Source organism: Aricia agestis, chromosome 7, assembly GCF_905147365.1.
Source record: "Aricia agestis chromosome 7, ilAriAges1.1, whole genome shotgun sequence".
Taxonomy (NCBI): Eukaryota; Metazoa; Arthropoda; class Insecta; order Lepidoptera; family Lycaenidae; genus Aricia; species Aricia agestis.
In genome coordinates, this window is record NC_056412.1 from 12,571,739 (window position 1) to 12,599,340 (window position 27,602).

Sequence of the window (27,602 nt, forward strand, 5' to 3'; positions counted from 1 at the left end):
TAAATGGTAAACCTTAACTTTTCTTTCATTAAATCAACTGAAATATAAAAATAAATCAAAAGCCTTTTAATTTCATAGAAATAAACCTTATAGCTGCTGCGAAACCCTTCATGGGCGAGTCCAACTCGCACTTAGCCGGTTTTTACTATTTGGGTAAGGAAGGGGAAAATTTGTCTCTTTTTAAAAGCTTTTATTTAACTTGCTCTGTATGTATGTAAGTATGTATGTCACGGTGGAATTTTGGAACTCAATTTTAAGGTAGATATTTCATTTTCTTTTTTATCGCATTTTGCTGACGCGGACGAAGTCGTGGGCAACAGCTAGTGTTACATAAAATATAATTATCGAGTCACAAAATATCCCAAAGCGAACATTATCATTCCTCTGTTTCATGTCTGTTTCGAAAATCGATTAATTAGAATCGAGAATATGTACAACACTATTTGCTTCATTTGACAGAAAAATAAGAATATTGATTGTACCTCGAAACTAAGCGATGAGTGAAAGTATCGATTGTTTTATTTCCATTGTGCGCTCAATAGCGGACAAACAGAACGGACTCTATAATTTTCTAACTAAAGCGGCAATGTATTATGAATGCCATGCGCTACACACGCAGTTACGTAGATTTCATGGTAAAAACTACAACCACCCACGATTAACATTAAATAATTGATTTTAAAATAAAGGACACATGATTTAATCATAAAATTACTTACCGATGAAAAGAAACGTATCCACTATTTAGACCAACGTTTCTAGTCGAATTTCCACAGCCCAATACGGCACAATTAGACATTTTTAGAATTCCGATTGACGTCCGATTCCGATGACGGTGGAGCACAGACTAAATAACAGACTTTCGAAGTTTTGACATTGTACAACGTTTGGGAACGCGATGGCACGCGAAGTACATACACATGGCAGTTCTAACTATATCCATTTCTGTGTTATTGATAGAATCAGTACTTTTCTACTGACTTATACTTAATACCTCGATCGTGGGAATCGCAGACACAATAGATATTCAATTGTTATGTGGCACCCGGGTGCCGCTTGGGAGTTGATGGATTAATTTATATTTTGTTAATTTTTGCAAGCACACAATATGTTAATGTTTTAATTAGATTTGGTATCTACTTGCTATTTATTGGGTATCAGCCCCGGATTTATAAATAGGCCGTTATAGGCCGTGGCCTAGGAGCGGCGGCGTCCATGGAGGCCCTTCAGATTAGGTACATGGGGCGGCGGAAATATAGTGGCCTACTCTCTTAAAAAATATAAATTCGGCACTGTTGGGTATACAACTAGTTACATAAATGAGTTTTGAATTTAAATTTGAATAAAATAAAATAAATGATGTTACTCTAGCGATCTTTGCATCACCCTGGCATCACCGTTCTGCGTTACAATTTCACGTTAGTACGCAGTTATCGCGCCCAATTTTGTTCAGTACTTCATTAATGTAAAACCGACGTGGTCGATTTTAGCGTCGCATTATGCTAAGTGCATTAATAAATTCATGTAAATGTATATATGTATGAATTGACCCGGTGCAGACATTTCGCTCGACCCCGCTCGTCACGACCAGGGTATACGCAGTTTGCGTGCACGCCCGCAACAATCGGTCGCTCAGATCGTCCGTTATCGTTTTGACGATCCGCTGTGATGCTGCAACGTTCGCGCTGATTGTGAATGATACGTCAAAGGTCATATCTTATCGCGTCGCTCCTTAGAATTGTTTAAATATTGTGCGGTGGTGTAAGTGAAGTCAGTTAACTCGCAACCGCCGGTGAACGAGCATATTTATACTGTGATTGTCGAAACGTAGAGTTCGAGTACAAAACGACTGTGGATTAAACATAAGTGCTACATATAGTATTACAAAGTGATTTTATACGAATACGATAGTAAAAGTGATTCAAAATGCCTATCCGTCGTAGCAAGGTAGGTTATTCATAAATGCTGTAATATATTTCATTAGGCCCTAGCTGTTTATGTAGTGTTAGGTACTGGTCAAAATTAAGAATAGGCAGATTATTCAGGATTTAATTATTATTTGAGATTCAAAGCGGGTAATAAGCAAGTTCTGTAAGTATAGATAATATTATAATTATTGCAAATTAAGTATGATTAAAAAGTTAAGGAAGTTTACAAAAATTATATACTATTTAGATAGTTATATAAAAAAATTAAAGTAGAATTCTTTAAAAATTATTAAGTAGATACTTTAGAATAATTATGAAAACATTTAAAACAATAAAAAATCAAGGGTAAAACAAATTCTAATGCCTACCATAACACTGCTCTTGATATTAAATCCAGAATCCAGCAATACTCAACTTTTTTTTAACAATAAACAAATTGGGAAATTTTAAAAGCTAAAAGTTTTTAAAGCGAAAAAGAGATTTCGATTTTCGGCAATACATAGTTTTTACAAGGGCTAAAACTTAAATAATAAAAGCCCTTAACTATTCCTCGTTTTCCCGTAAGCAAGATGTCTTACTTTAGGATTTACTTGAGTTTGTTTAAAAATATTAATAATATCTAATTATTTCTAACTGTCTTCAAATAAAGCAGACTAACGAACGCGAAGTACCTAAACATTGTTTGTTGCATGTTTAACCTAATTGAATTTCAAATTACCTAAAATCATTCACCCAATTTTAAACGGAAAGTTATTAAGCACTTTTTTCAAGTTAGCTACACAATATGTGTTACCTAAGAAAGTTAACAGTTTAAATGACTAAAGAGAGGTAGTGCCATGCCTATAACATTGGCAGGCAGGCAGGCAGGACACGCCCACAAACGTCATAGTTGATTGTGGGAGGACTTAGGATCCTCCCATATTATAGGTTTATAATAGACTAGCTGTTGCCCGCGACTTCGTCCGCGTGGACTTCGTCCGCGGGGACTTCAGTTTATAGCGCGCGGTGTCAACAAAATTGGTGTCAAAAGCTTTTTAAAACCCTGGTACGCCTTAAATCAAAATACCCAAAACAGCCGTGTAGTGTGCACATTTTTTTTTAATTAAACTTTTTTATACCAAATTTTAAAGCTTATTTAGCTTTACACAACTCAGCTGCATTACACAAATTATACACTAAATAGTTTATGGGTAAAGCTACCCATAAACTATTTAGTATTTATTATTGGTATGCTGTTGTTTCTGATATCTATGTTGGTAGGTGAGTTATTTGATATCGTGTATAACAATCGAAAGAATCGAAAAATTTAGCCGAACATGGTACCACCAATACATATGAGCAAGCGAAAGCGCGACCTAGGCGACTCTTGGCGCCATCTGTTATGAGTTTTAGAACTAACTTAATTTGAACAAATTTACGCATAAACAGCCCCCTACAACCCCCTTTTCCAGTAAAAAAGTAGCCTATGTCCTTTCTCAGGCTTTAGACTATCTGTGTACAAAATTTCATTACAATCGGTTCAGTAGTTTTGGCGCTGTTGTTTCTGATATCTAAGTTGGTAGGTGAGTTATTAATTGATAACGTGTATAACAATCGAAAGAATCGAAAAACTTATCTTGACATGGTAACACCTCTTATAGAAATACACATGAGCAAGCGATAGCGCGATCTAGGCGACCCTTGACGCCATCTGTTATGAATTTTTGAAACTAACTTAATTTGAACAAATTTACGCATTTTCACCACCTTACAACCCCTTTTTCCAGTTATAAAGTAGCCTATGTCCTTTCTCAGACTTTAGACTATCTGTGTACAAAATTTCATTACAATCGGTTCAGTAGTTTTGGCGTGAAAGCGAGACAGACAGACAGCCAGAGATACTTTCGCATTTATAATATTATTATATAGAATAAATATAATAGATAATAGATATAACTATTAATTTTATTCTTAAATGCATTTCCAAAGTGAACTTTATAAAATATTTAGACGTTCCGCGCGGCTTCGCCCGCATAAATTAGGAATTTTACGGAAACCGTACATTTTCCCGCAAAAATAACCTTAATTTGGTCTACTCTACATCTGTGCCAAATATAACTTAAAAAATACATCTAGTAGATCGCGAGATAAGCGGCTTCAAATAATTTTCCCGGTTTTTTTCCACATTTTCCTCTGTTTCTTCGGTCCTACTGGTCTTAGAGTAATAATTTAAAGCCTTCCTCAATAAATGGGCCATCTAACACTGAAAGAATTTTTCAATCGGACGGACGAATCAAATCGGACTAAGTAGTTCCTGAGATTAGCGCGTTCAAACAAACAAACTCATTCCGCTTTATAATATTAATAAGTATAGATAAATAGTATAGATTGATTTTATTTGAGATAACCAAAGGCATCCGAAGCTTGCTTTTGTGATTACCGTAACATAATATTATGTGCATATAACATATTGCATTATGATTTATGAGTATTAGAATTGAGATAATATTATGTTCTTAATAAGTGGTGCGAGAAACAAAAAGCCAAACATATTTTTGTGTTTTTGGATATATTAATTGTTATTATTATTATTATTAAAACTCACGTAAATCACACAAACTTCATTTTATGCATTTAAAGCAAAAAAATCACGAAAAAATTCATACTGTCAAATAGCCTACTATCATTATATTATAGGTATCATAGCTGATATTATAGTACTTGGGGTATCTGTTATGGTTATCAATCTTTTTATACTATGCCTCGGTAATCCCTGTAAAATTCGTTCTTAGCGATTGTTTACATGTAAGGCGCCTACTCGACAAATTTAAAGTTTTTAGAAATTTCTAAGATTTAGTGATTATTATCAGTACTTATTTCAATTTTGTTATATAAATCTTAATCCATGTGTAAATCTTCATCCATGTGTAAATATGTATTTTTATAAAAGAGAGAGGTAGACTATATACTCATTACTCACTTCTATCTCTCAAAATTAGTACGGTTAGCTGTAGTCAGAAACTAGTGAGCCCCATAAGGGCCTAGGTCTACATAAGCCTCGCCCCGCCCACTTAGTATACCTACATAAATAAATAAATACAACCCAGACTAGCACCCGCTTCTCCGCCCATAACAAATAGGTTTTTAGCGCCTGTTTAACCCTTTTGAGGGTGGAATTTAAAAAAAAAAAATCTTAGTGGATATGTCGCAGTCCACTGCTTAAAAAAGCCGTTCAATCAAACAGCTAGCCTTTTGCCATTCAATCACACGGCTATACGTCGTTTAGCCGATTTGTTGACTGCAACGTTCAACACTACAGCTAGACGACGATTAGCTAATTGGTTAAATGGCAAATTAACTAAGGTGATCATTAGTTTAGTGTTATTATTACACAAATGTAATGATATCAAGAAGAATAAATAATTGTATTCTAACTCATTTTGAACAAAATTGCAATAAATACCTTGGTGATGCATTTCATAATCCCGTAATTTTTCCTTGAATATTTGTTTAAATTTTGATTCACTCGTATGCGCTTCCATAATTTCTGTCACTTTAATAACACTTGTAACGTATAATTACGAAAAATATCTTAATACAATATCAAAATACCGGCTAGTTGACGCCATATTGTAAACAAAACGCACCTGGTGCCGCGGTGGTGAGCGCTGAACTAATTCAATCAAACGGCTGCTTTTGAATTAGCTGTAGTGTTGAACGTTTTGAGCGACTGAAATATTCAATTAAAAAGCTAGACGTGTGATTGAATGACGTTGTTCAGTCAAAGGGCTAGCTGTTTGATTTTCTGGTGCAGGTAGGTACACCATAATATGGGAGTGTTTCTCAAGTGTGAATTTTTTCCATCTCGGAAGGGTTGGGCCTAACAGTCAATTTGTTGCCTAGGTAATGGGACCTAGGTATTACTTAAGTTTTTAATATTGTGACTACTTTTCATTAAACTATAAAAATACATATGAAATATTTATTTGATATGTCAGTGCAGGACCCTGTTCCTTCTGAAATGTATGTGTGGTAGTAATAATATACCATGTACCTCTGTTTAAATTATTTATGAATACCTATTCATAATAATATAATTTTGCAATGCAATCTAATCAAAAGATGTACAAATACTAAAATATATAAACATAATTAATGTCAACTTTAAAAGTAATTAGTAATTACGTTTATTTATTTTAAATATAAAGATTATTATTATCAAAAAATAATAAACTTTGGTAATTTAGAATAGATATATGAATAGAATGCAGTTGTATCGACCTTGTACACAATGTCTAGCTTTGGGATAACATAACTGCTTAGTTTTTAGGGTTCCGTACCCAAAAGGTGAAAACAGGACCCCTATTCAGGAGACTTCAATGTCTGTCTGTCCGTCTGTCTGTCTCCAGGCTGTAACTCAAGAACCGTTATAGCTAGACTGCTGAAATTTTCACAGATTGTGTATATCTGTTGCCGCTATAACAACAAATACTAAAAATAAAATAAAGGTAATTTTTAAGGGGGGCTCCTATACAAGAAACGTGATTTTTTTGGCCTTTTGTGCTCGTAATCAGTAATGGTAACAGTTAGGCACTTGAAATTTTCACAAAATCCTTAATTTTATTTGTACTATAATAATTAATAATGAAATTAAAATAAAGTTAATATTTAAGGGGCGCTCCGATACAAAAAACACAATTTTTTGTCTACTTTCACTCTATACCGGTACGGAACCCTTCGTGCGCGAGTCCGACTCGCACTTAGCCGATTTTTAGAATATTTGTACAAAATATAGAAATTAGAGGGCGTAGTTACATACAGTTTGGTAGGTAATTACTAACTACATATTACCAAAAGGGTCGTTGTCTGTAGTTTTTAATTACTTACATTAACAAATAGGGATCTTAAAATATGAAATAAAGTCCGAAAGTCGTTACAACACTCGTAATAAAAAGTTGTACTAATATGTGACGTCACACGCTTGTAAATTATCATGTACATAATTTATGATTACTTACAAGTTTTTTTCTCAAAAGTTGTGCGTTCATACATACATACATACATACTATATTAAACTATTTATTAAATATTTTTATATTTGATACTATAAAGGTAATAGAAAAGAATAAAAACTACAATCTTGAAACTTTATAATGCTCGCAATTCCAAAATTACACATGTACAACCTTTTTTTAAGGGTACTTACAATCAAAAACTACATTTTTGTATGAACCATATTATACTACCCATAGGTACTCACGTATTCTCATTATCTGGTATGGATTCTGCCTAAGCAACTTATAGGTGCATAATACCCCTATCCACCAAATTAAGTACCTACTTAGCACGGAGCTAGACCGACGTAGTGTGAGGAGTCATATAATTATTGTAGAAAAATATCGGCGTAGTGACCCAAACACCCTCATCAATAGGTCCTAGTGAAATGGATATACGAGAACCAGCACAAGATGCAGACGGTGCGGCGCTGCAGCTCGTCGTTCCAGTACAAGCTGGCCGAGGACAGCCCGCTCGAGCTCGCGCCGACCGACTCGCAGCCGCGCCCGCAGCCGCAGCCCGCACCTGAACACTCCTTCAAAGTAAGCTATTGCATTATCATATTGGAATCGCCTCGCCTTTTTTATAATAACGCCTATAATAACGGTCTAGTGGTATAGAGCGCGGCTATTGGCTCGGAGGTCGTGGGTTCGATTCCCGCGTTGGAAACATGTTATTTCCAAGTTTGGTTAGGACAATGCAGGCTGATCACCCGATTGTTTGACAAGTAAGATGATCCATGCGTCGGATGGGCATGTAAAAAGTAGGTCCTGCGCCTGATCTCTCGCCGGTCGTGTCGGTCTTCCATCCCACTGGGTTATGAGAGTAAAGGAATAGAGAGTGCTCTTGTGTACTGCGCACACACTTTGGCACTATAAAAGTTACTCCTGCGTAGCTGGCCTGGTTTCAATGAAACCCGGCCACGTTCACCGAAACCGATGTGGGAGCTATTATTATTATTATTATATTGGTATCGATCGGTGCAAGTGACAAAGAAAGCGCTATTTATTTATTAGCGTTTCCGGCATCGAAACTACCCCGGGGCAGGGCAGGCCGAATGGATACGAAAATAGACGAAGTTTAAATATCAGCTACATAGAAACGCCGCAATCCGGTCATGTTGCGGTTCGTGGATCACCGGTTTTGTTCGGCTATTTCTGTATCTATTCGACCTGTCCTGCACCGGGTCAGTTTTCGATGCCGAAAACGCTATAATATATGATTTACAACCAATCAAATTTTATGTCGTACCGGTGTTACGTGACACGGCACACGTTAAACGAATCTTGGATAAGCGGGACGGGTCAAAGGCGTCGCCAAGGGGGGGCAAAGAGGGGCAGCTGCCCCCCCCTAGAGATTCTAAAAAAGTTGCCAAATATAAGTAATGCCAACTATTATCTATTCTGTGGTAATGCAAACAACGAGCACTATAAATTAAAATCTGATAATTAAAAAAATACAATGTTATTATAACTTATTTAAGTACAAGTTTTTTATTGTACTAAGATACTGTTTTTACAATCGCTGTAGATGTAAGGCTCGTAGTACAAGTGAAAACCTTCATATTGTGCTGTCGACTTTACCTACAATTTATATCTACTTTTCTCAATTCGTAGATAATGAGAAAAGTATGAATTGTAGTAGGTAAAGTCAACTTGCCCCCCCCTGCGCCATCGGCTGGCGACGCCCTTGGGGCGGATCATTGTAATCGCGACACCTAGCGGGATAATTTGGCAAAAATCTGCACTGTCAGGAATTTGTTTTGAAGACCCAATAGAATCGCTGCGCTTAGCGAGGTCAGGCAAATGAAGCGAATCTGTTGGCTCTTAAAACACACTCCTATGTGTACAAATTAAACGACTATCTAAAGAGGAGTTACAAAAGCTCGCTCTCAGCAATCTGATCGCGAAGCACGTTGAAATTCGGACAATGACTTCTCGTTACGGCTCTTTCGCTCGAGCAAGAACTCTGCTAATACGAGATAGCAGTACTGCTATCTCGAGTCTGCACGTACGTAAATGCAGTGCGGCAATAATATTTTTCGAACGAGTAAAAGAGACAACTGACAAGTAAGGAAGTATCGATACGAATTTCTATGTGGCTCGAAAACAAACGATTATAGCCCCCAGCCGTAAAAATGCATAAAATCTGTGCATCCTTTTGCGGGTTCACATTTATTTCTAAAAATAATTGTTGCTGCCATTATCTAAATAGACAGCTGTAAATGTTTTTCTCTGCTCGTCGCGCGTAATGTTCACAACCCAGGTTATGATCTCTTGAACTTTTTATCATGTTTTGGCTTAGAATTTAAATCGTATAACGTCAATAACTAAAGCACACTTTTTCCAGCCTAAAACATCTGATTAGAAAAATATGTGTTTGAACTTTGAAGTAAGCGACGAACGTTTTGTAACAAGACCAGAACGTAATCGAACGTTTTTTTTTTAAGTATGAAGACATCCACGTGAGGCTAGCGGCGCCATATCAGTTGCAACCGAAACCGGAGGCGAGCGACCTGGGCTTTGGGAAGTACTTCACGGACCACATGCTCAGGATCGAGTACCATAAGCACCTGGGGGGCTGGCAGAAGCCCGAGATCACCCCCTTCGAGAATCTCTCCCTGCATCCCGCGGCCAAGGCGTTGCACTACGCGATACAAGTACGTCACACCCGATAACCCTCGTGTAAACATCTAGAACGTGACAAATAACTTATTTACATTTGCCAGATCTTTCCCAGTAAAAACGTTGCCCGATGCTGTTTGTTTTGAAAGGGAATGTTATCTATCTATCTTTTATAGCATGATGGAGGAAAATGATGAAGGAAGTTCAAGTAATGCTCAGTAAAACTTACCTAATTATGCATTTAAAATGAAGCCATAACATAAATTATTTTATGCTGCTTTACTATGCTAATAACTAATAAGTAATAATAATAATATGATAGCTACACCAGAATATACTTTTTACATTTCAAATAAAAACATATTTGGCTAAAATCACTTGAATTCATAGACTAAAAAATATCTCGATTTCTTTAGGTTATATCTCCACAGACTAAAAATATCCTATACAGTTGTTCGAAGGTATGAAGGCGTATCGGGGCGTAGACGACAAAATCCGGTTGTTCCGGCCGGATTTAAACATGGAACGGATGAACTTAGCCGCGGACCGGTCCGGCCTGCCGATGTTCGACGGGGAGGAGCTGATCAAGTGCATGTCCCGCCTCGTGCAGATAGACCAGGAGTGGGTGCCGCACTCGGAGTCCTCCACCCTGTATATGCGACCCACGCTCATCGGAACTGAGGTGAGATCTTGGCCCTGATTCACAATGTAATTCGAATTCGGAAACTTCATCGCGCGACGTCCAATAAACGCTCGCTGCGCAAGGCATTGACCAATGATCGCACGGTTAAGAGCCCATATGACCCTAACTTGACTACATACTTTAACCTAGATCTCAAAATCTGTAAGGTCTAGAAAACTGATTTTTTGACACAAGTAACTTCAGTTCATAAAGATTAACGGCCGTTCCCAATATTTGATCTATCTCTGGTTTTGCCCTACTAGAGCTATCTCTAGTAGGGCTCACAGTTGACATAAAATATATGTCTCTAATGTCTAATGTGAGCTATTCCTATCTCTAGTAGGGCCAAACCAGAGATAGACCAAATATTGGGAACCGCCGTAAATGCTCAAGACGAAAACACGATTACTCAAAAAATGCACGATAGTTTCTTTTTTACAAAAAACCTTGTTTTAGACACATTTTTGCTTGGATCTTCGAAATTTGCTGTCTTTTCTTTAATATTTTTTAATATCTAAAAAGGTATTGATAAAACCTAAATTTGCTCAAAACACTTTTTTCATAATCATTATAGTTCGTCTTTTATTCAAGTAAAACTAACTCGGATTCCGCGCCGTCCTTTTTCACCTGGCATATGAAAGACGGGCGTGAGTGTGAAGAGAGAAGGACGATGTTTGATTTTTAGAGTCAGGTGAGCTCTTATGTTTCCAAATCCTTGTCGAACGGGAATCGTGAATCGCCCTGCTATAATAAGTTTTTCTAAGTTAATGATAAAACTGTGTGGACTTTTCTAGATAAAAACGACTACTATTTTTACAATATATATCCCAATAAAACATCTATCTATTCTTAAACTCTTATTAACATAAATATGCTTAATACACTAAGGCCCGGTACATATATGTACCGGCTCTAAATCATGTGCTATGTCTTTTTAAACGTGTCAGTATATTAAAATAGCAATTAGCAAGACGTATTGTATTAATAATTGTATCTTGTACAATTATTTAGTGCATAGTTTTATTAAAAAGGAAGGAGTATAATTTGCGCTTAAAATTACTAAATTTTATCTTGACATAGATTTTATCATAATAGTTTCCTGTAAGATAATAATTTTTGGTAGTCTAAACACTAACATATAAATAGGATGTATGAATTATAACCACTAATATTAACCACGTCATCATATAATAAACCACCTAAGAACGTTGTTTGCAAATGATTTAAGATATTATGAGAAACAAATATTTTGTACGCAAATTAGTGAACTGTACAGTTTATCATAAAGTAATCAGTAGGTGTGTTTTGTGTGATGTATTTTATTTTACCTTTCGTATAATTATATGTACTTATAGTTTTAATGTAAATAATAGATTAAACAACCAAGGCCTTGCTTACGTGAAATTATTTTGCAATCAGTTTTTGCTCGATTCATACTTACATTAAAAATATATCTTCCATTTAATACATTTCAACCTTCAGATAGAGACTATATTATATACATGAATTTTATTCATCTATACTAATATTATAATTGGGAAGAGTATGTTTGTTTGTTTGTTTGTTTGAACGCGCTAATCTCAGGAACTACTGGTCCGATTTGAAAAATTCCTTCAGTGTTAGATATCCCATTGATCGAAGAAGGATCTAATAGGAGCGAAGAAATAGAGGAAAATGTGGAAAGAACGGGGGAAATTATATGTAATTGCTTATTATATTATGAACTATACTGGAGCAATTTTTATGTTATTTGGCAATCATGAAGAATAAACCACGTGAAGGGACATAGACTATTTTTTGCTGCAAAATGTACGGTTGCGTGAAATTCCTAAATTACGCAAGCGAAGCCGCGCGGAACATCTATATATAATAAAATTGTAGCAAAGTCTAAGTATTCTGCATATTGAATAATTTTACTACAATAAATAATACTTGGGATGTGATCTACTATGCTAACGCGGACGAAGTCGCGGGCAACAGCTAGTTTTATTATATTCAGTTTAATCAGTGTTCATTGTCCAAACTCCAAAACACTAGTAGTGAGTAGTGTTATGGAAATAAAGAACATATTATTATTATGTATGAAGAAGCTGATTTAGTAGGCTGACCGAAAATTTTGTATTTTTTTGAAATGCCGCTGTCACTCAATGTGTAATACAAAAGATCACGCGATATCTTTCGTATTACTTTAATTTTGCAAAGTTGACATGCAACTCTTAGACTAGGGTTACACGGTCAGTCTGGCATCAGTTTTGTTTCATCAGTGTTGTTGATTAGTCCATCAGTCTCAGACTAAGGGCGTTCGCTGCATTGAGTGTATGCCCGGCGCGGGCGCTCGCCATAGTAATCGTGCGGCGGCTGACCCGCCTCGACGTAGCGCTGCTTTATGGGATGACATGAAACGAGCACGCCTCGCGGGTGGCCGCGCCGGGCGCACGCTTAACGCAGCGAACGCCCTAACGCCAGAATGATGGCCGGAAAATAAATAATAAAAAATGACCAGTCCGTCAATCACACGGTTACACGATCATTCTTTAATTACTGTAACCCTAGTCTACAACATCGTGATCTGTCTCGCAGGCAACGTTCGGCGTGATGCAGCCGGAGTCGGCGCTGCTGTTCGTGATACTGAGCCCGGTGAGCTCGTACTACAAGACGGGGACGGACGGCGCCGTGTCCATATTCGCGGACCCCGGCGTCGTGCGCGCCTTCCCCGGCGGCGTCGGCAACAGGAAGGTCGGCTCCAACTACGGACCCACGATAGGTTAGTATTTAGTATTCTTCACTAGGAAATAGTAGAGATATTAATATGTTAACGCAGGAAACAAATTATTTTTTATATCATATTATCATCGTAAAATGAGAAAGTATTCTTCATTTTCTGGTATATTCCTGAGACTGACACAGTAAATAACTCGGCTAAACGACGTATAGCCGTGTAATGACACGGCGTTGTTCAGTCAAAGGGCTAGTTGTTTGATTGAACAGCTATTTTAACCAGTTGGCTGCACACATCATTCAAATTTGCCACTATATCAATGGAGTGGTGAGTCCGTAACGTTACATCAACTAACAAATAATTTGTTAATAATTAAATTTAATAAATAACGTTCCACGTCATGTAGAAATTTTTCCTGTTTAGTATTTTTATATTAGACTATCTCACTAGTTGTCGTAGTCTTACTACTACTACTTACATAATACATACGTCACGAAAACTAATATTATTACGTTACGTCTTAACACGTCCTTTTATTGCAAAGAGTTAGTGCTAGGTTTTATTAATACACTGCAGTCTGCAGTATCCATAGCTTGGAGACATTTCAATCCAAGCCATCATCTCATCATAAACAGGTGTATAAATTTGATCCACTAACACGTAGTTCTATGGTGGTTATACGAGCCGAAATGTGTCGCAGCCAACAGTTTAAATAGCCGTTCAATCAAACAGCTAGCCCTTTGACTGAACAACGCCATTCAATCACACATCTAGCTTTTTAATTGAATATTTAAGTCGCTCAAAACGATCAACACTACAGATGATTGAAAATCCGCCGTTTGATTGAATAAGTTCAGCGCTCACCACCGCGGCGCTAGGTTAGTTTTGTTTACAATATGGCGTCAACTAACCGGTGTTTTGTGGTTGTATTAAGATATTTTTCATAAATATACGTTTCAAGTATTATTAAAGAGACGGAAATTATGGGGGCACATAGAGTGAGTCAAAATTTAAACTAATATTCGAGGAGAAATTACGGGATTATGAAATGCATCACGGGATTATGAAATGCATCACCAAGGTATTTATTGCGATTGTGTTCAAAATTAGTTAGAATACAATTAATCTGCTTGTTATCATTACGCTTGTGTAACAACAGCACTAAACTAATGGTCACCTTAGTTAATTTATCATTTAACCAGTTTGCTAAGCATCATCTAGCTGTAATGTTGAACGTTGCAGTCAACAAGTCTGCTAAACGACGTATAGCCGTGTGATTAAATGGCGTTGTTCAGTCAAAGGGCTGGCTGTTTGATTGAATGGCTTTTTTAACCGGTCGACTGCGACATACGCACATCCTACTGTCCTGGATACACCCGTATCATGCCTGATTATTGATTAATTATTTTAATATTTGTACGCCCAAAGGCTGAAATTGTGATACACTTAGTTATTATGTCTAAAATCAAAATCAAACACATTTATTTCCAAATAGGTTAACAAAGTTAATACTTTTAGAACGTCGTGTCTACATGAGGCCTACCACCGGTTCGGGAACTACCCCGCCGAGAAGAACCGGCGTAAGAAACTCTATAAATTATAACATCTTCAACAATTTCCCGAAATAATTGGTTCTGATTCATTAATCGTTTCCTTGAGATCCCCTCCTCTAAATCATCGAAATGATGTTTTATTGAAGAAATGACATAATTTTTGAGGATCAAGTTTAAGTCGAGTGGTGGAAATCTCGAAGAAACGACCAACAATACGTGGGACTACGTTTACACGGTCAGTCTGGCATTAGTTCAGTCCATCAATTTTTATTATGTACTTTCCGGCCATCATTCTGGTAACAGTCTCAGATTGATGGTCTGAACTGATGCCAGACTGACAGTGAACACTAGTCTAAGGGCCTGTTTCACCACTTTCTGATAAAGTGCCTAATAGGCTATTCACAACTTTTTTGATAGATTATCCATACTTGATCTGTCAAGTTAATTGGTGGATAGCCTTATCAGGAAGTGGTGAAACAGGCCCTAAATGTCTTTATAAGTACATATTTATAACCAGCGTTAACGTTACAGAGACGACGGCGCGCGCGGCGAAGCTGGGCTACCAGCAGGTGCTGTGGCTCTTCGGCCCCGACCGCCAGCTCACAGAGGTGGGCGCCATGAACATATTCGCCGTCTACGTCAACGAGCGAGGAGGTAATTTCAAACAAAACGTACAAACGCGCGTTATAAAGGCTCCCACACATAACTGCGAATTCGCATGTCATCGCAAATATCTGTGACAAAACTCATACTTAAAATGAAATTACGATGCGATGCGAATTCGCAGTTTTGTGTGGGAGCCCTAATACGAACATAAAAGTGCACGCATGCACACACGCATACGTACACGCCACTCCCACTCCCACGCTGTCCGTACGTCCCCATGCAAGAATATGAAAACACCACCACCACAAGTAAAAATGTTCGATAATGATATTATATTATTACTATATAGTTATTACTACTTGTCATGTATACTGTAATATTTTCCCGCGGTAAAAGTAGAATGTGTTAATCCAGATTCCAGGGTATCATATAACTCCATACCAAATTTTATTAAAATCTCTCCAGCCGTTTAGACGTGAAGAAGCAAGTTTTCGCCTTTATTAATTAGTAGTGAAGGGAAGTTCCGGTGTTGCTAGCTTTCCTGTGTTGCCAGATGACGCGACCGGAAGACATGGCTTGACGTAGGCGGGATCGCTTGTCTTTTTTGCCCAATAAAAAAAAGTAATAACCGTGTCAGGTTACTCTAAAGACGCGAAATCGCGTGCAGTGTGATATGATATTTTAAGTTTAACGATGATAAGATTTTAAATAATGTTTGATAGGTCGGGAAGTCTTTCATATTATTTCTCCAAAAGCAAAGAAGTATGATCTATAATAATTTTTACATCAAAAACTTTTTATCGTGAATGTATACCGAGGTTATATAGTGGGCCAATAATTGCCCTGAATCAATCTTGCCTAGTTTCGTACGAATACTCACCATAACAACTCTTACTTAAGTTGTCAGTACGTATGGTACTTAAATAGAATCAGCTTTGTTTAAAACAAAGCAATTCTGCAAGTGCATTACGATTTACGTCAGAATGTTTGTTTGCACGTCTTCGTATTTGAGTATGGAAATATATTTTTTTACCGTTGGCGTATTATATTACTAATTAATTAAATTTCGAGCATAAAATTAGTGTGTATGCAGATTTTTAATTTATTTAATTTCGTAATTAAAATTCGCATATTAAACAATTATCTGGTAGCATACCTACTAAAACGAATATGATTTTGACTTACATTAAGGTGGCCATACACGGGACAATAAATTATCGTAACGATTTATCTCCTCGATGTTAAAATCGAACGACAAATTGTACGTGTGTAGCAATATCGCAAACGATTTTACGTTCAAAAGATCGATTGGACGATTTTCTTGACGATCGATCGAAACGACAAATTGTCCCGTGTATGGGCACCTTTAAAAAGTAAATAAAGTTACGGTACTCCATATTATAAAAATGTATACTATAGGATTTGGCACAACGCATTGCTGAGTGATTTCTCTACATTTTTGATTTGTAACTTCGCAGTTCGCTATCGAAATTAGTGTTTTCGAAATTTCTTTTGCCGCTTTGGGGCACTCCTACAAAGCGCCATCTAGTGGCTTCTAAAATTAAGTATTTTTCGACACTTTCTGCCGCCTCACTCACATGGCAGAGATCTGTATCAATCCTTGTCATTTAAATTTTAAATAATTTGGCAAAGTGTCATTCACTAAGGCCGTGATGATACATCGTATGTTGTATGTCATGTAGGAATCGTAATCGGTAGCGCGGGTTATCTACTGACCGGTTATATCTGAAGCAATAGCCGGGGTCGCTAGCATCATTCGTTCTTTCTAGATATCGTCCTACGTTTGTAGATTATTAAAAAAAATTCCTCGTGATCTAGTTACGTTGGAGAGGTCAGCTGGAATCATACGAACGTCACACAAATTCATATAAACTATTATTATTAATGCATTTTACTGTAATTAATTATTTTATATGGGTTTTTATGGTAAAAAAGACAATTGAAAGTCTGTTTTATACCAATCACTGTTATGTACACACACAGTCTTACCGACTTTAGCTTCAACCGGTTTCATCAAAACCAACCACACTCTGAACGAAACATTAATGAGTAGTACTTTGTTCGTAGACAAGCAGTTGAGTACGCCGCCACTGAACGGCCTGATCCTGCCCGGAGTGACGCGGCGGTCGATACTGGAGCTGGCCAGCCAGTGGGAGGACGTCACTGTCAAGGAGGAGGTGCTCACCATGGACAGAATAGTCGAACTCAACAACAAGGGACGGGTAGGTGTCGTTTAAACGTTTATAAGCTCGTGGGAGATCCGAGAATTAGGGATAGAAATGAAGACGCGGCTTCGTGATGGGCTGAAAAGTACCCCAAATAATAACATACACGTATAGCAAACCTAACTGCGCACAATCTTAAAAGCCTCGTTTATGTCCTACTTTGAGTCCGTGGAATGACCGAGCGGCGGCGGGTTAATGAAACTTATTTCACGAGCCTCCTAATGAGATGCACGGCTCGATTGACCGCGACAAACGATACATTAATTATCGGCCTTTTCGATCGACGGAATCGCGGTTACATACGTTTTACATAACACCGGTCAGCGCGACAACTATCGTGTCAAAATATATGACATTTGAATTTTAAAGCCGCTCTATTTAATGTAAAATGTAAAGCGAAAGCGCTGGCTCCTTTTTAGCTTCGATATTTGCACAAATTACATATTGTAATTTTGTTTTTCAGCTGCTGGAAATGTTCGGGGCGGGGACGGCCGTGATAGTGACTCCCATCAGCAGGATCGGTTTCCTGGACGCGAACATCGAGATACCGACCATGAAGCAGGAGCAGCCGCTGTTCCAGCGACTCAAGGACACGCTGCTCGCGATACAGTACGGCCACATAGCGGAGCACCCCTACACCAGGGTCATATCGTAGTGTCCCGGCGACTGTTAACAGTGATCAGACTCTAGTGTGGACTTGGGGCTCGATTCGCACCCAAATGGCCCCCGAGTTTCGATTTCGCGCGATCGTTAACTTTATATTTATTCAAGTAGGTTTAATCGCTCGAAATATTAATTTGGACTCTTATTTCTCTATGCCATTTTCGTGTGAATTGGGTTTAAGAACAGTAGCATAATGTTCCGCATTCTTTAGATAAACGTAAGATAAATAGATCGAATGCGGCCTAGTTTGTTCTGTCGTGTCGGTTGGACGATGTATAATGTTTTCATACTCACATTGTAAATAATAACTCCTAGCTAATTAGACATTTTTGTATATATTTTAGGTCTACTTAATTAAATGTATTAAATACATTTAATTGTACGATATGAATATTTAAACGCATTTATTTAAATAAAATTGCGCATCAAATTCATACACGAATTAATTATTATAGTTTCAAATGAAATCACTGCTGGTGGAAATTGAAATCTTTGTTGATGGTGAACTAAGTATAATAATATGTTTGACTATATTACATTGTCGCCGTCCTCAAACAACAATGATTTTAATTTGTGATATTATCTTCGTTAGATAATAATGAATTGGAAAAGACCTGAGAAGGCAGATTTATCATTGTCATTGGCGTATCATCTAAAAGAATATTTAATAGATGTATTCATGTATAATTGTAAAAACTATTGCTCAAATGTATAGATAAAATACACTTTGTAAAATTTAAAATTTTATCAAGGTAGCGTAAAGTATTTAGTTCCTAAAAATTTTGCAAGAATTGCGCAGTATTTTATGTTGTGACGCTTTGTTTAAACGATGATGAAATTTTTATTAATTTGAATAAGATTTGTCGGGCAATAAACATCTCTGGGGCGAGGGAGTGTGGTGATAAGGTTATCACTAACATAATAATGACACAGCGAGCTCAGAACAATAACAAGATATATGTAAACTATTGCCGCCGTTATCGGCCAATGCTTAACATTTGTTTTAATTATTTCTTCGCTAAGTCCATTAGTTTTTAATCAACTCGCCTGTACCATATTTCTAGTCTAAGTGATTGTATAAGTTATTTAAATATAGAATAAGTTTTACAATTAAACTGGTTTTTATTTTTTACTCTCGAAATTGTTAAAAATTATCTACCTAAAAACTTGCAATGAGTGAACGTATCTAAATGCGAATATTTGCACAATATAATTCGAAAATGAGACAAACATACGCTTCCTCAATAATATTGTTTTTTTCCGGGCCGTTTCTACAAGCTTTACATAACTTTGTTCGGCAGTTATGATAATTATTTATACTTACTAGGTAAATTTTAATTGCGAAACATGTTTATATTTCAAACGAATATCAATGATATGCCTATTCTTTACCGATGTTTTATTCATTACAAACGTTTTGACAAGTAATCGTTATTCGTAACTGTACCTATTCGGGTGGGAGTGGTAGGTCGTCGTCGAAATCCTCAGTCTTCTTTCTGCTCTGCGATCGCTGTAGAGGTCTCGATACTGGCTGCATAGATTCTTGGTAGTTTTCTGAATAACTGTAAAAGATAATCATAAAACAATTTATCAAAGTATACTGATAATATAAAATACAAAATCTTTACAAATACAAAATCATTATTCACAAAGTTTTAATTTTAACACAGACGAGTAGACGACGGGAAAGAACATAGGTTTTCTTCTATTTTTTGTCTCGCTATTTTTTGATTGGAGGCCTACGAAGTCGTGGTAAAAATCTACTTTGTTATATATTAATGATATGTAAAAGCTTATTTAAATATCTGTTGGAGTCGTCAAGACGTTAATTATCGAAATTCTACTAGACGTTACACATCGGCAAATCCTAAGTAGGGAGTTTTTGAGTGGGTAAATACTAAATAGGTATAATAATGCCAGTGTGACATTAATTTCCTAACCTTGGGTTACGTTTCACGCGGTAGACTGAAAAAAGTTCAGTCACCCATAGTAAACAAAATTAACAATTCACTGGATTAAGTATTAACCTAGCCTAAATGTCACTTAACAATCATCATAAACAGCCTAATGTTTATGAATCCATAAGTTAATATTATAAATGCGAAAGTGTGCCTGTCTGTCTGTCTGTCTGTGACCTCTTCACGCTCAAACCGTTGAACCGATTTTGCTGCAATTTGGTATGGAGATATCGATATATCTCCATACCAAATTGCAGCACGCGCAGCGACGATTCGCTGCGCGTGCGATACCGCGTATGAGCAGTTGGTAAATACCGCGTATCTGCTTTTTGATGATTTTACAGGAGGAAGAAAAAACTGAATATCTCAGCTATTTTGACTCCTATTACCGACTGAACTTAACAGCTAGTTCTTTGTACTTTCCTTTAGTAGTTAGTAACGTAAATTTGTTCGCAATTGGCTTAGGTTTTGTGTAAAGTCAAGTCAAAAACACTTACGCGTTTTTGTATTAACTAGTTACAAAATAAGTAGGCTTAATATTAAAGATACGCGGTTTTGAAATCAAACAATTTAGTAAAAGATTGCATTTTCTTATTAGAAAAATCAAATATTTTATATTTTGTTCCACTGTAAATTAGCAAAAATATGACGTGTTAATTACCAAAATCATTTAATTAACAATAATATTATCTATTCTTAATTTTTAATTGATATCCCAATTTTTCATAGATTTCTGATTTTATCTGACAGAGATCATAATAATCATTTAAAATATACATACTGAAGCCCTGCTCTTCCATGGACGTGAAAAAAAAGCACCCCCACCCGGAGCACTTGTTATCAGAGGGTCGAAGGTCAAAATGAGTCCGACGCTTAAATATAGGGACCACAGCAGCTATACTCTCCAGAGTATAGCCGCCAGAATCCAGTCTATCGGAGCTTAGCTCTGTACGGTGGTTCAATATAGGCAGATTCCGTTACTAATTTCGTAGTAATAAGGCGGGCATTAGCCGGGCGGCAGCTACTCTTCGCAATGTAGTGGTGAGGGTTACCAGGAGGTGCCGTACGGTCTCCTAGGCGGCAGCTACTGCCCTAGCGGGAGATTCATCGTGACAGCTGGTTACGAAGGTCTTCGTCAAGTGGCTCATCCTCGTTCCAGAGAGGACGTCACGGCCTGCAGTGTGAGTTCCGGAGGGTTTAATGGCAAGGAAAGCAGCCACGAGGCATACGATCGTTAGGCCATAGAGTAACAAAGATAATGAGCTATTATCTGTTGCGCATCGGGAGAGGGGATGTATCATTATGCGAACCTCCAAATTTCAATGCAATCGGGGCTCCGGGTGAGGCTGGAAACCTACCCGGCTTAGCTGGTCCCGACGCCGAAGGGAACTCTACAATTTACCGAAGCGTTTCCTTACTTTGATGGTAGTCTGCTCCCTTTTGGAGAAGACCGTCCGGTCGTGGAGGGAGCCCTGTGTTTAACAAGCCCAGAACATCCCTCCGTATACGGCTAAAGGAAAATCGGTGAGGCTAGAACCTACCCCGGCTTAGCTAGTCTCGACGCCGAAGGGAACTCTTCAATTTGCCGAAGCGTTCTCTTACTGTGATGGTAGTGTGCTCCCTTTTGGAGAAGACCGTCCGGTCGTGGAGGGAGCCCTGTGTTTGACAAATCCAGAACATCCCTCCGTATACGGCTGAAGGCAAATCGCAGGTGGTTTTAGTGGGTAGGGTTAGCACAACTAGTCGCCCATATCCCCGGGGTGCTTTAGCTTAACTGAGGTACTTCCCCAACCTGGTGATCATATTATTTAGTCGTGGCGATTGGTTGCCGCCTGTATTTTTAAGGTGAAGATATAATGATCACGTCATGTAACCTTCCTTGATCTTCAAAGCAATGGAAATGGTGGTAAATTAATTGAAACATTCTAGCATGAATACAATACATATGAACAATATTAAACAATAATTAAAATATACTTACGTGGTGGTTTATCTCAGAAAAATTGTTATTTCTGGGAGCACTTTACTATTTTCGATATATTTTTCTTGCCGCTGTAGTAAATACGCGGAATTGCTTCTAACTTCCGGCCGCCTACTGATCCGCGGTATTGTTTCGATGGCAAAATGTACGTTTCTAATTGGATAATTTAAATTCTGTGAAGCCTAATAAAGGCCAATATGCGTTTCGAATCGGCTGGCACAATATCTCAATTTTGCGCATTTTGCTGTTACGCGGTATTTACCAACTGCTCATACGCGGTATCGCACGCGCAGCGACGATATGGCGATAAACGAATTTTGGCGTAACGGAGTTACGGGCGTCGTCTAGTGTAATATAACATTAACAGCTTTAAATTGCAGGGAAGAAAACAGCTTAATAAAAACTGGCCAAGTGCGAGTTGGACTCGTCCATGAAGGGTTCCGCAGCAACAATAAGGTTTATTTTTATGAAATTAAAAGTTCTTTGATTTATTTTTATGTTTCAGTTGATTTAATGAAAGTTAATTTAAGGTTTACCATTTATGACGTATAAAAAAAACTACTTGCTAGATTTCGTGCAAACCAATTTTCATTGGTGGTTTATATAGTAATGTACATCATATATTTTTTTTAGACTTATCATGCCCCTACTTTAGAAATTACAGGGGGGGGGGGCACAAATTTTACCACTTTGAAAGAGTCTCTCTCGCAAACTATTCAGGTTAGAAAAAAATTATATTTGAAACTTCAATATGATTTTTGAAGACCTATCCATGGATGGTCCCAACCCACACGCATAGGTTAGATGGAAAAAATTATTTGTTGTTGGTTTAGGGTTTACCATTTATGACGTATAAAAAAAAACTACTTGCTAGATTTCGTTCAAACCAATTTTCGTTGGTAGTTTTTATAGGAATGTACACCATATATTTTTTTAGACTAATCATGCCCCTACTTTAGAAATTAGAGGGGGGGGGGGACATACATTTTACCACTTTGGAAGAGTCTCTCTCGCAAACTATTCAGGTTAGAAAAAATGATCATATCAATCTCAATATGATTTTTCAACACCTATCCATAGATACTAGGGAATGAAGAACCGGTGTTCTTCTTGCATCCCGGGATTTTCGGGATTACTTGTTGAAGGAACCGGGGGAACCGGGACTTTCGGGACTTTTGGGTATTTTTTTTACTTACTGCTGGTATTTTTATTTTAATAGGTCTTTAGTATTTGTTTATGTACGTAGGTAATGAAAACTGCATTATATTAATTAAAGATATATTACATTTTTTTTAAATCAACGTAAACAGAAACGTAATTTGCGTGGGTTGGTTTTTCTTTTTTATGTTGTTTATGCTCATTTGTGTTGTAATTTAGTTGACTAAAAGGACATTTTATCTTTTTCGAGCAGCCTTTAAGGTTTTTTTGTCACCGATTTCCAATCCGAGTAGCCTAAATGGCGAAAAATCGCCTTCGTTGGCAACACTGCGCAGCGGCGCGGCTGCACGGATGGTTGCGGTGCGGGAGTGGTGGACGAATCGCGTGCGCGCGCGTATTTTGATTTTATTACTTTTAATTACTCACTATCTACACTATTAGGTTAGGTATTACAAAGAGGAAAGATTTGTTATTTGTAGGTATTCTAGGTATGCAATCGATAAACTAAAAAACTACTGATTATATTTTAAAATTTTTTTCACCACTAAAAAGCTATAACATCAGCATCAACAGTAGTAAGCAACAAAGGATATTTTTGACCTCATTCGCTCGGAAAAACGTGTAGCAGCGGGTGAAACCGCAAGGCGGACCTCTAGTTTTAAATAAAATCTTAGTAAGAAACCTTTTATTATGATATCTGAATGGGGAAACTCAAATTCTTAACTTAAGTTTATACTTTTCAACTAAGTCCCGAAGGTCCCGAAAGTCCCGAAAGTCCCGGGACGAGGTTTTATCGTCCCGGTTCTTTAGTCTATACAAAAATCCCGGGATTTCCCGGGACCATTCCCTAATAGATAGATACCCCACACGCATAGCTTAGTCGAAAAAATTTTTTTTTTGTTTCAGTTGTACCTAGAAGTTTTAAAAAAATTTCCATTTCTGTATCAAAATCTTAATGCGGTTCACATACTACATCTACTTACCAAGTTTCAATATTATAGCTCTTATAGTTTCGGAGAAAAGTGGCATACGGACGGACAGACAGACAGCCATGACGAATCTATAAGGGTTCCGTTTTTTGCCATTTGCTACGGTGCTTCGGAACCCTAAAAATAATTACAACCGACACCTCGCATTTTAAAAATCTTAAAAACAGAACTTTTTTTAATTTTCAACTCAACACGCGGCCACATAGTACCTACTTATGATTTTTTAATTTTCAACCACGTGACATTGCTAATAATCTTGTTTAAACATTAGCATTATTGTACAAAAATCATTAATATTAATCGTTTGACCCCGTGACAGAGCTCACGATGTCTGGAAAATAAGAATAAAAATCTACGCAGCAAATAGCAATTGAGCTGAACCGCCAGCGGTCACCCAGACCTGCGTCATTACATTATGCCGTTTTGTAAATCATTTGCAATGACGTGGGTACATAATATTAGGTCATACTCTGAAGTAGGCGGGCCGCTCGGTAAATATTTACCAAACTACACCACGTCATTTTCTCAAAACATCAGCTGATGACGTGTGTTTTACACGTCATAAAAAACGCAAAGCATAATGATTTTTAATGCAAGATTTTTAATGAGGTTTTATAGGTAAGTAGACTTAAATCTTAATAGAGAAAAGTTACAGAAAATTCTAGAAATGTTATCAAGAGGTTAATTTAATAATAAGTACTATAATTTAATATCATGTGTTATTAATTATTATTGATGCATTACCTGTTTATGTTTGGCTCTGATAAACACAACGTAAGCTCTTATTAGTTCTATCGTCATTGGAAACTGTTATCTTTTGACATTTAAATAAATTAGCATCATTGCCTAGATAGAAAAATAAAGTAGCTAAGTATACTAGAAGACGTCCGCAACTCCGTTGTACTAAAACACGTTTATCGCGCGGTAATCTATACTAATATTATAAATGCGAAAGTATCTCTGTCTGTCTGTCTCGCTTTCACGCCAAAACTACCGAACCGATTGTTCATTACAATTTTGTATACAGATAGTCTAAAGCCTGAGAAAGTACATAGGCTACTTTTTTACTGGAAAAAAGCGCTGTAAGGGGGTGAAAATGCGTAAATTTGTTCAAATTAAGTTAATTCCAAAAATTCATAATAGATGGCGCCGTGCGTCTCTTACATCGCACTAACGCTTGCCCAAAAGTCTTTCTATAAGAGGTGGTTTTATCTTATAATCAATTTTTTTCGACTGTTATTTCTTTTTTACGTTATTTCTTTTTTACGTTATTTCTTTTTTAAGTTATTTAATAAATCAGTACTTTATCTATGCAGTGACGTAACCTTAAACCTATCAATGATAAATAGTTTATGGGTAAAGTTGTGTAATTGAGGGGCTAAATAAGCTTAAAAATTTGGCATAAAATATAAAGATTAATTTAAAAAATTGAAATATTATATGCACACTGCAAGGCTGTTTTGATTTAAGGGGTACCAGGGTTCTTTTTATAAAAGCTTTTGACACTAATTTTGTTGACATCGCGCACTATAAACTGAAGTCCACGCGGACGAAGTCGCGGGCAACAGCTAGTCGTATATATTTCCGGGATGAAAAGTATACATTTTTTCCTTTTCCGGGATCGGGACTATATTATTCTGTATACTTATTTGTATATGCATACAAAATTTCAGAAAAATAGGTTTAGCGGTTTGGGCGTAAGAGATTAAACAGACAGACAAACAGACAAAAACACTTTCGCATTTATAATAATACTAGCGGTCGCCCGCGGCTCCGCTCGCGTGGATGTCGGTTACCGCTGCAATTTGCAAAAAGCCTACCCAGGAAAGACACGGTCAGCTGCAAAATGATTCCCAGGCCAATTCACAGACAACGACATGACGACGCAGTCATTATCCGCAGGCTTTAAGATTATCTTTCTGTGGATGTTAAAGTTGTTAATGACGAGAATATTTAAATGTAATTAATAATAAGTTTTCACTTCTGACGGTAGTCCCGGAGTGCAACCCGTTGTTTTAGGATAGATAACTAAAGCGATTATTGAAGAGCTTCTCTACAACATTAAATTTTGACGTTTAGTTATTTTCGTAACAAAATATACTGATGGTCGGGAGCCCCGACTCGTAATAGGGCAATGTTGGCAATGTTGTAGGCAAGTTGCCCATACGTAAAACATTCCTTTTAACCGACTTCCAAAAAGGAGGAGGTTATAACTTCGCCGTTTGTTGATCGATTTTCATGATTCTTTTGTCGTTGTACAGGGTTGAATGCCTAATTTGGTACCATGTTCACAAAAATGGTAATCTGATGATGGGATCCATAATATAGTGATTTCGACGAACGAAGACGAAGTGAAGCACTTGAGATAAATGCTACCAAAAAGTAAGACTTCGCACTAGGTTATACCCTGGATCCGAAAGTACCGAACAGAATTTTTGAATCCTTATAGATACAGGTTCGGGGATTTCGGCGTTGTTTAAACAACTGAAAGCATAAGCCAACATATCAATTTGATTGATCATTATCATCACAACCATAATTACTCATTATGACCCAATTATTGGTACTTTTAATTCAAAAGAATGAAAATTTAGTACAGAATTCGTTGAGATTTAGTCGAATTTTGAAAAAGGCACTAATGAAGAATAAGAATTATTTCATACTTTTTAGGTCATTTTAAGAATATTGTTTTTTCCTTCGAAGTCGGGTTCAATTTTTTGTTATAAAATAATAATCGTAAATCTATTCCTACTAATCGTTAGTGCAAAATAAATTTTTACAACAAATTGGAGCCTTTTGAAGGGTACTTAATAGGCAAATCAGTAGGGATCATTGGTATTCTTGGTATATGAGCTAATTCACCAGCTGCAGGGCCGGTCATAAATCATAATCTTCGCTACTGCGCACCCCTGCCTTGGTAGCGCCCACTTCAAAACGGACGTATTAATTACTAAACTTAATTTCGCCATAACTTCTAAACCAAACGTCCAATTTTAGTCATTCAAAGACAAAATATTATTTACACAAACTGTACTTAGCGAATTGTGTTAACATAATTAAAAGTTAAGGCAGTATCTTACCGTTTTAACTTTTAACTATCTTTTCCTTTTACATTTTAAAACACTTTGACTGAAAGCAGATCAACTGGAAATAGTAATTAAAAAAAATAAACATAGTAACGATCACAGCCTCATTTCTCTATCCACGAGAGGTGGATACCTACTTTGAGCTAACAACAATAATGTTCACTTCTATCACTTAATTTAAGAATAATGAGTTAAACCTATTGGCATGTTAATAATATTTTTTGATTATAATAAAAATGTTACACTCTACAGATAAACCTTATTGGATTAATCTCTAAAAAAATAAAGGCAAACTGTGACTATACAAACTGTAACATTCCATACAATGAAATTGAATTATAAATTGCGTTATTTCATAACACGAAAAATGTGTGT

General features: G+C 36.9%; 2 protein-coding genes across 2 annotated transcripts in view; one reads left to right on the top strand and one right to left on the bottom strand.

Annotated features, from left to right (window-relative positions):
• Positions 1 to 1,633: 1,633 nt before the first annotated feature.
• LOC121728625 (branched-chain-amino-acid aminotransferase, cytosolic) lies at positions 1,634 to 18,414 on the top strand. The gene is made up of 8 exons (XM_042116825.1): positions 1,634 to 1,947; positions 7,340 to 7,504; positions 9,412 to 9,621; positions 10,038 to 10,268; positions 12,849 to 13,032; positions 15,072 to 15,194; positions 17,235 to 17,389; positions 17,856 to 18,414. Exons 1-8 carry the CDS (start codon positions 1,927 to 1,929, stop codon positions 18,045 to 18,047), a joined length of 1,281 nt encoding a protein of 426 aa, XP_041972759.1. The 5' UTR covers positions 1,634 to 1,926; the 3' UTR covers positions 18,048 to 18,414.
• A 980-nt stretch (positions 18,415 to 19,394) lies between these two features.
• Positions 19,395 to 27,602, bottom strand: part of LOC121728624 (intraflagellar transport protein 88 homolog) — a 33,567-nt gene continuing 25,359 nt past the window's right edge. Inside the window, exon 19 of the mRNA XM_042116824.1 lies at positions 19,395 to 19,617. Within this exon, the coding sequence (XP_041972758.1) occupies positions 19,503 to 19,617 (115 nt within the window). The 3' untranslated portion in view covers positions 19,395 to 19,502. The remainder of the gene's footprint in view (positions 19,618 to 27,602) is intronic.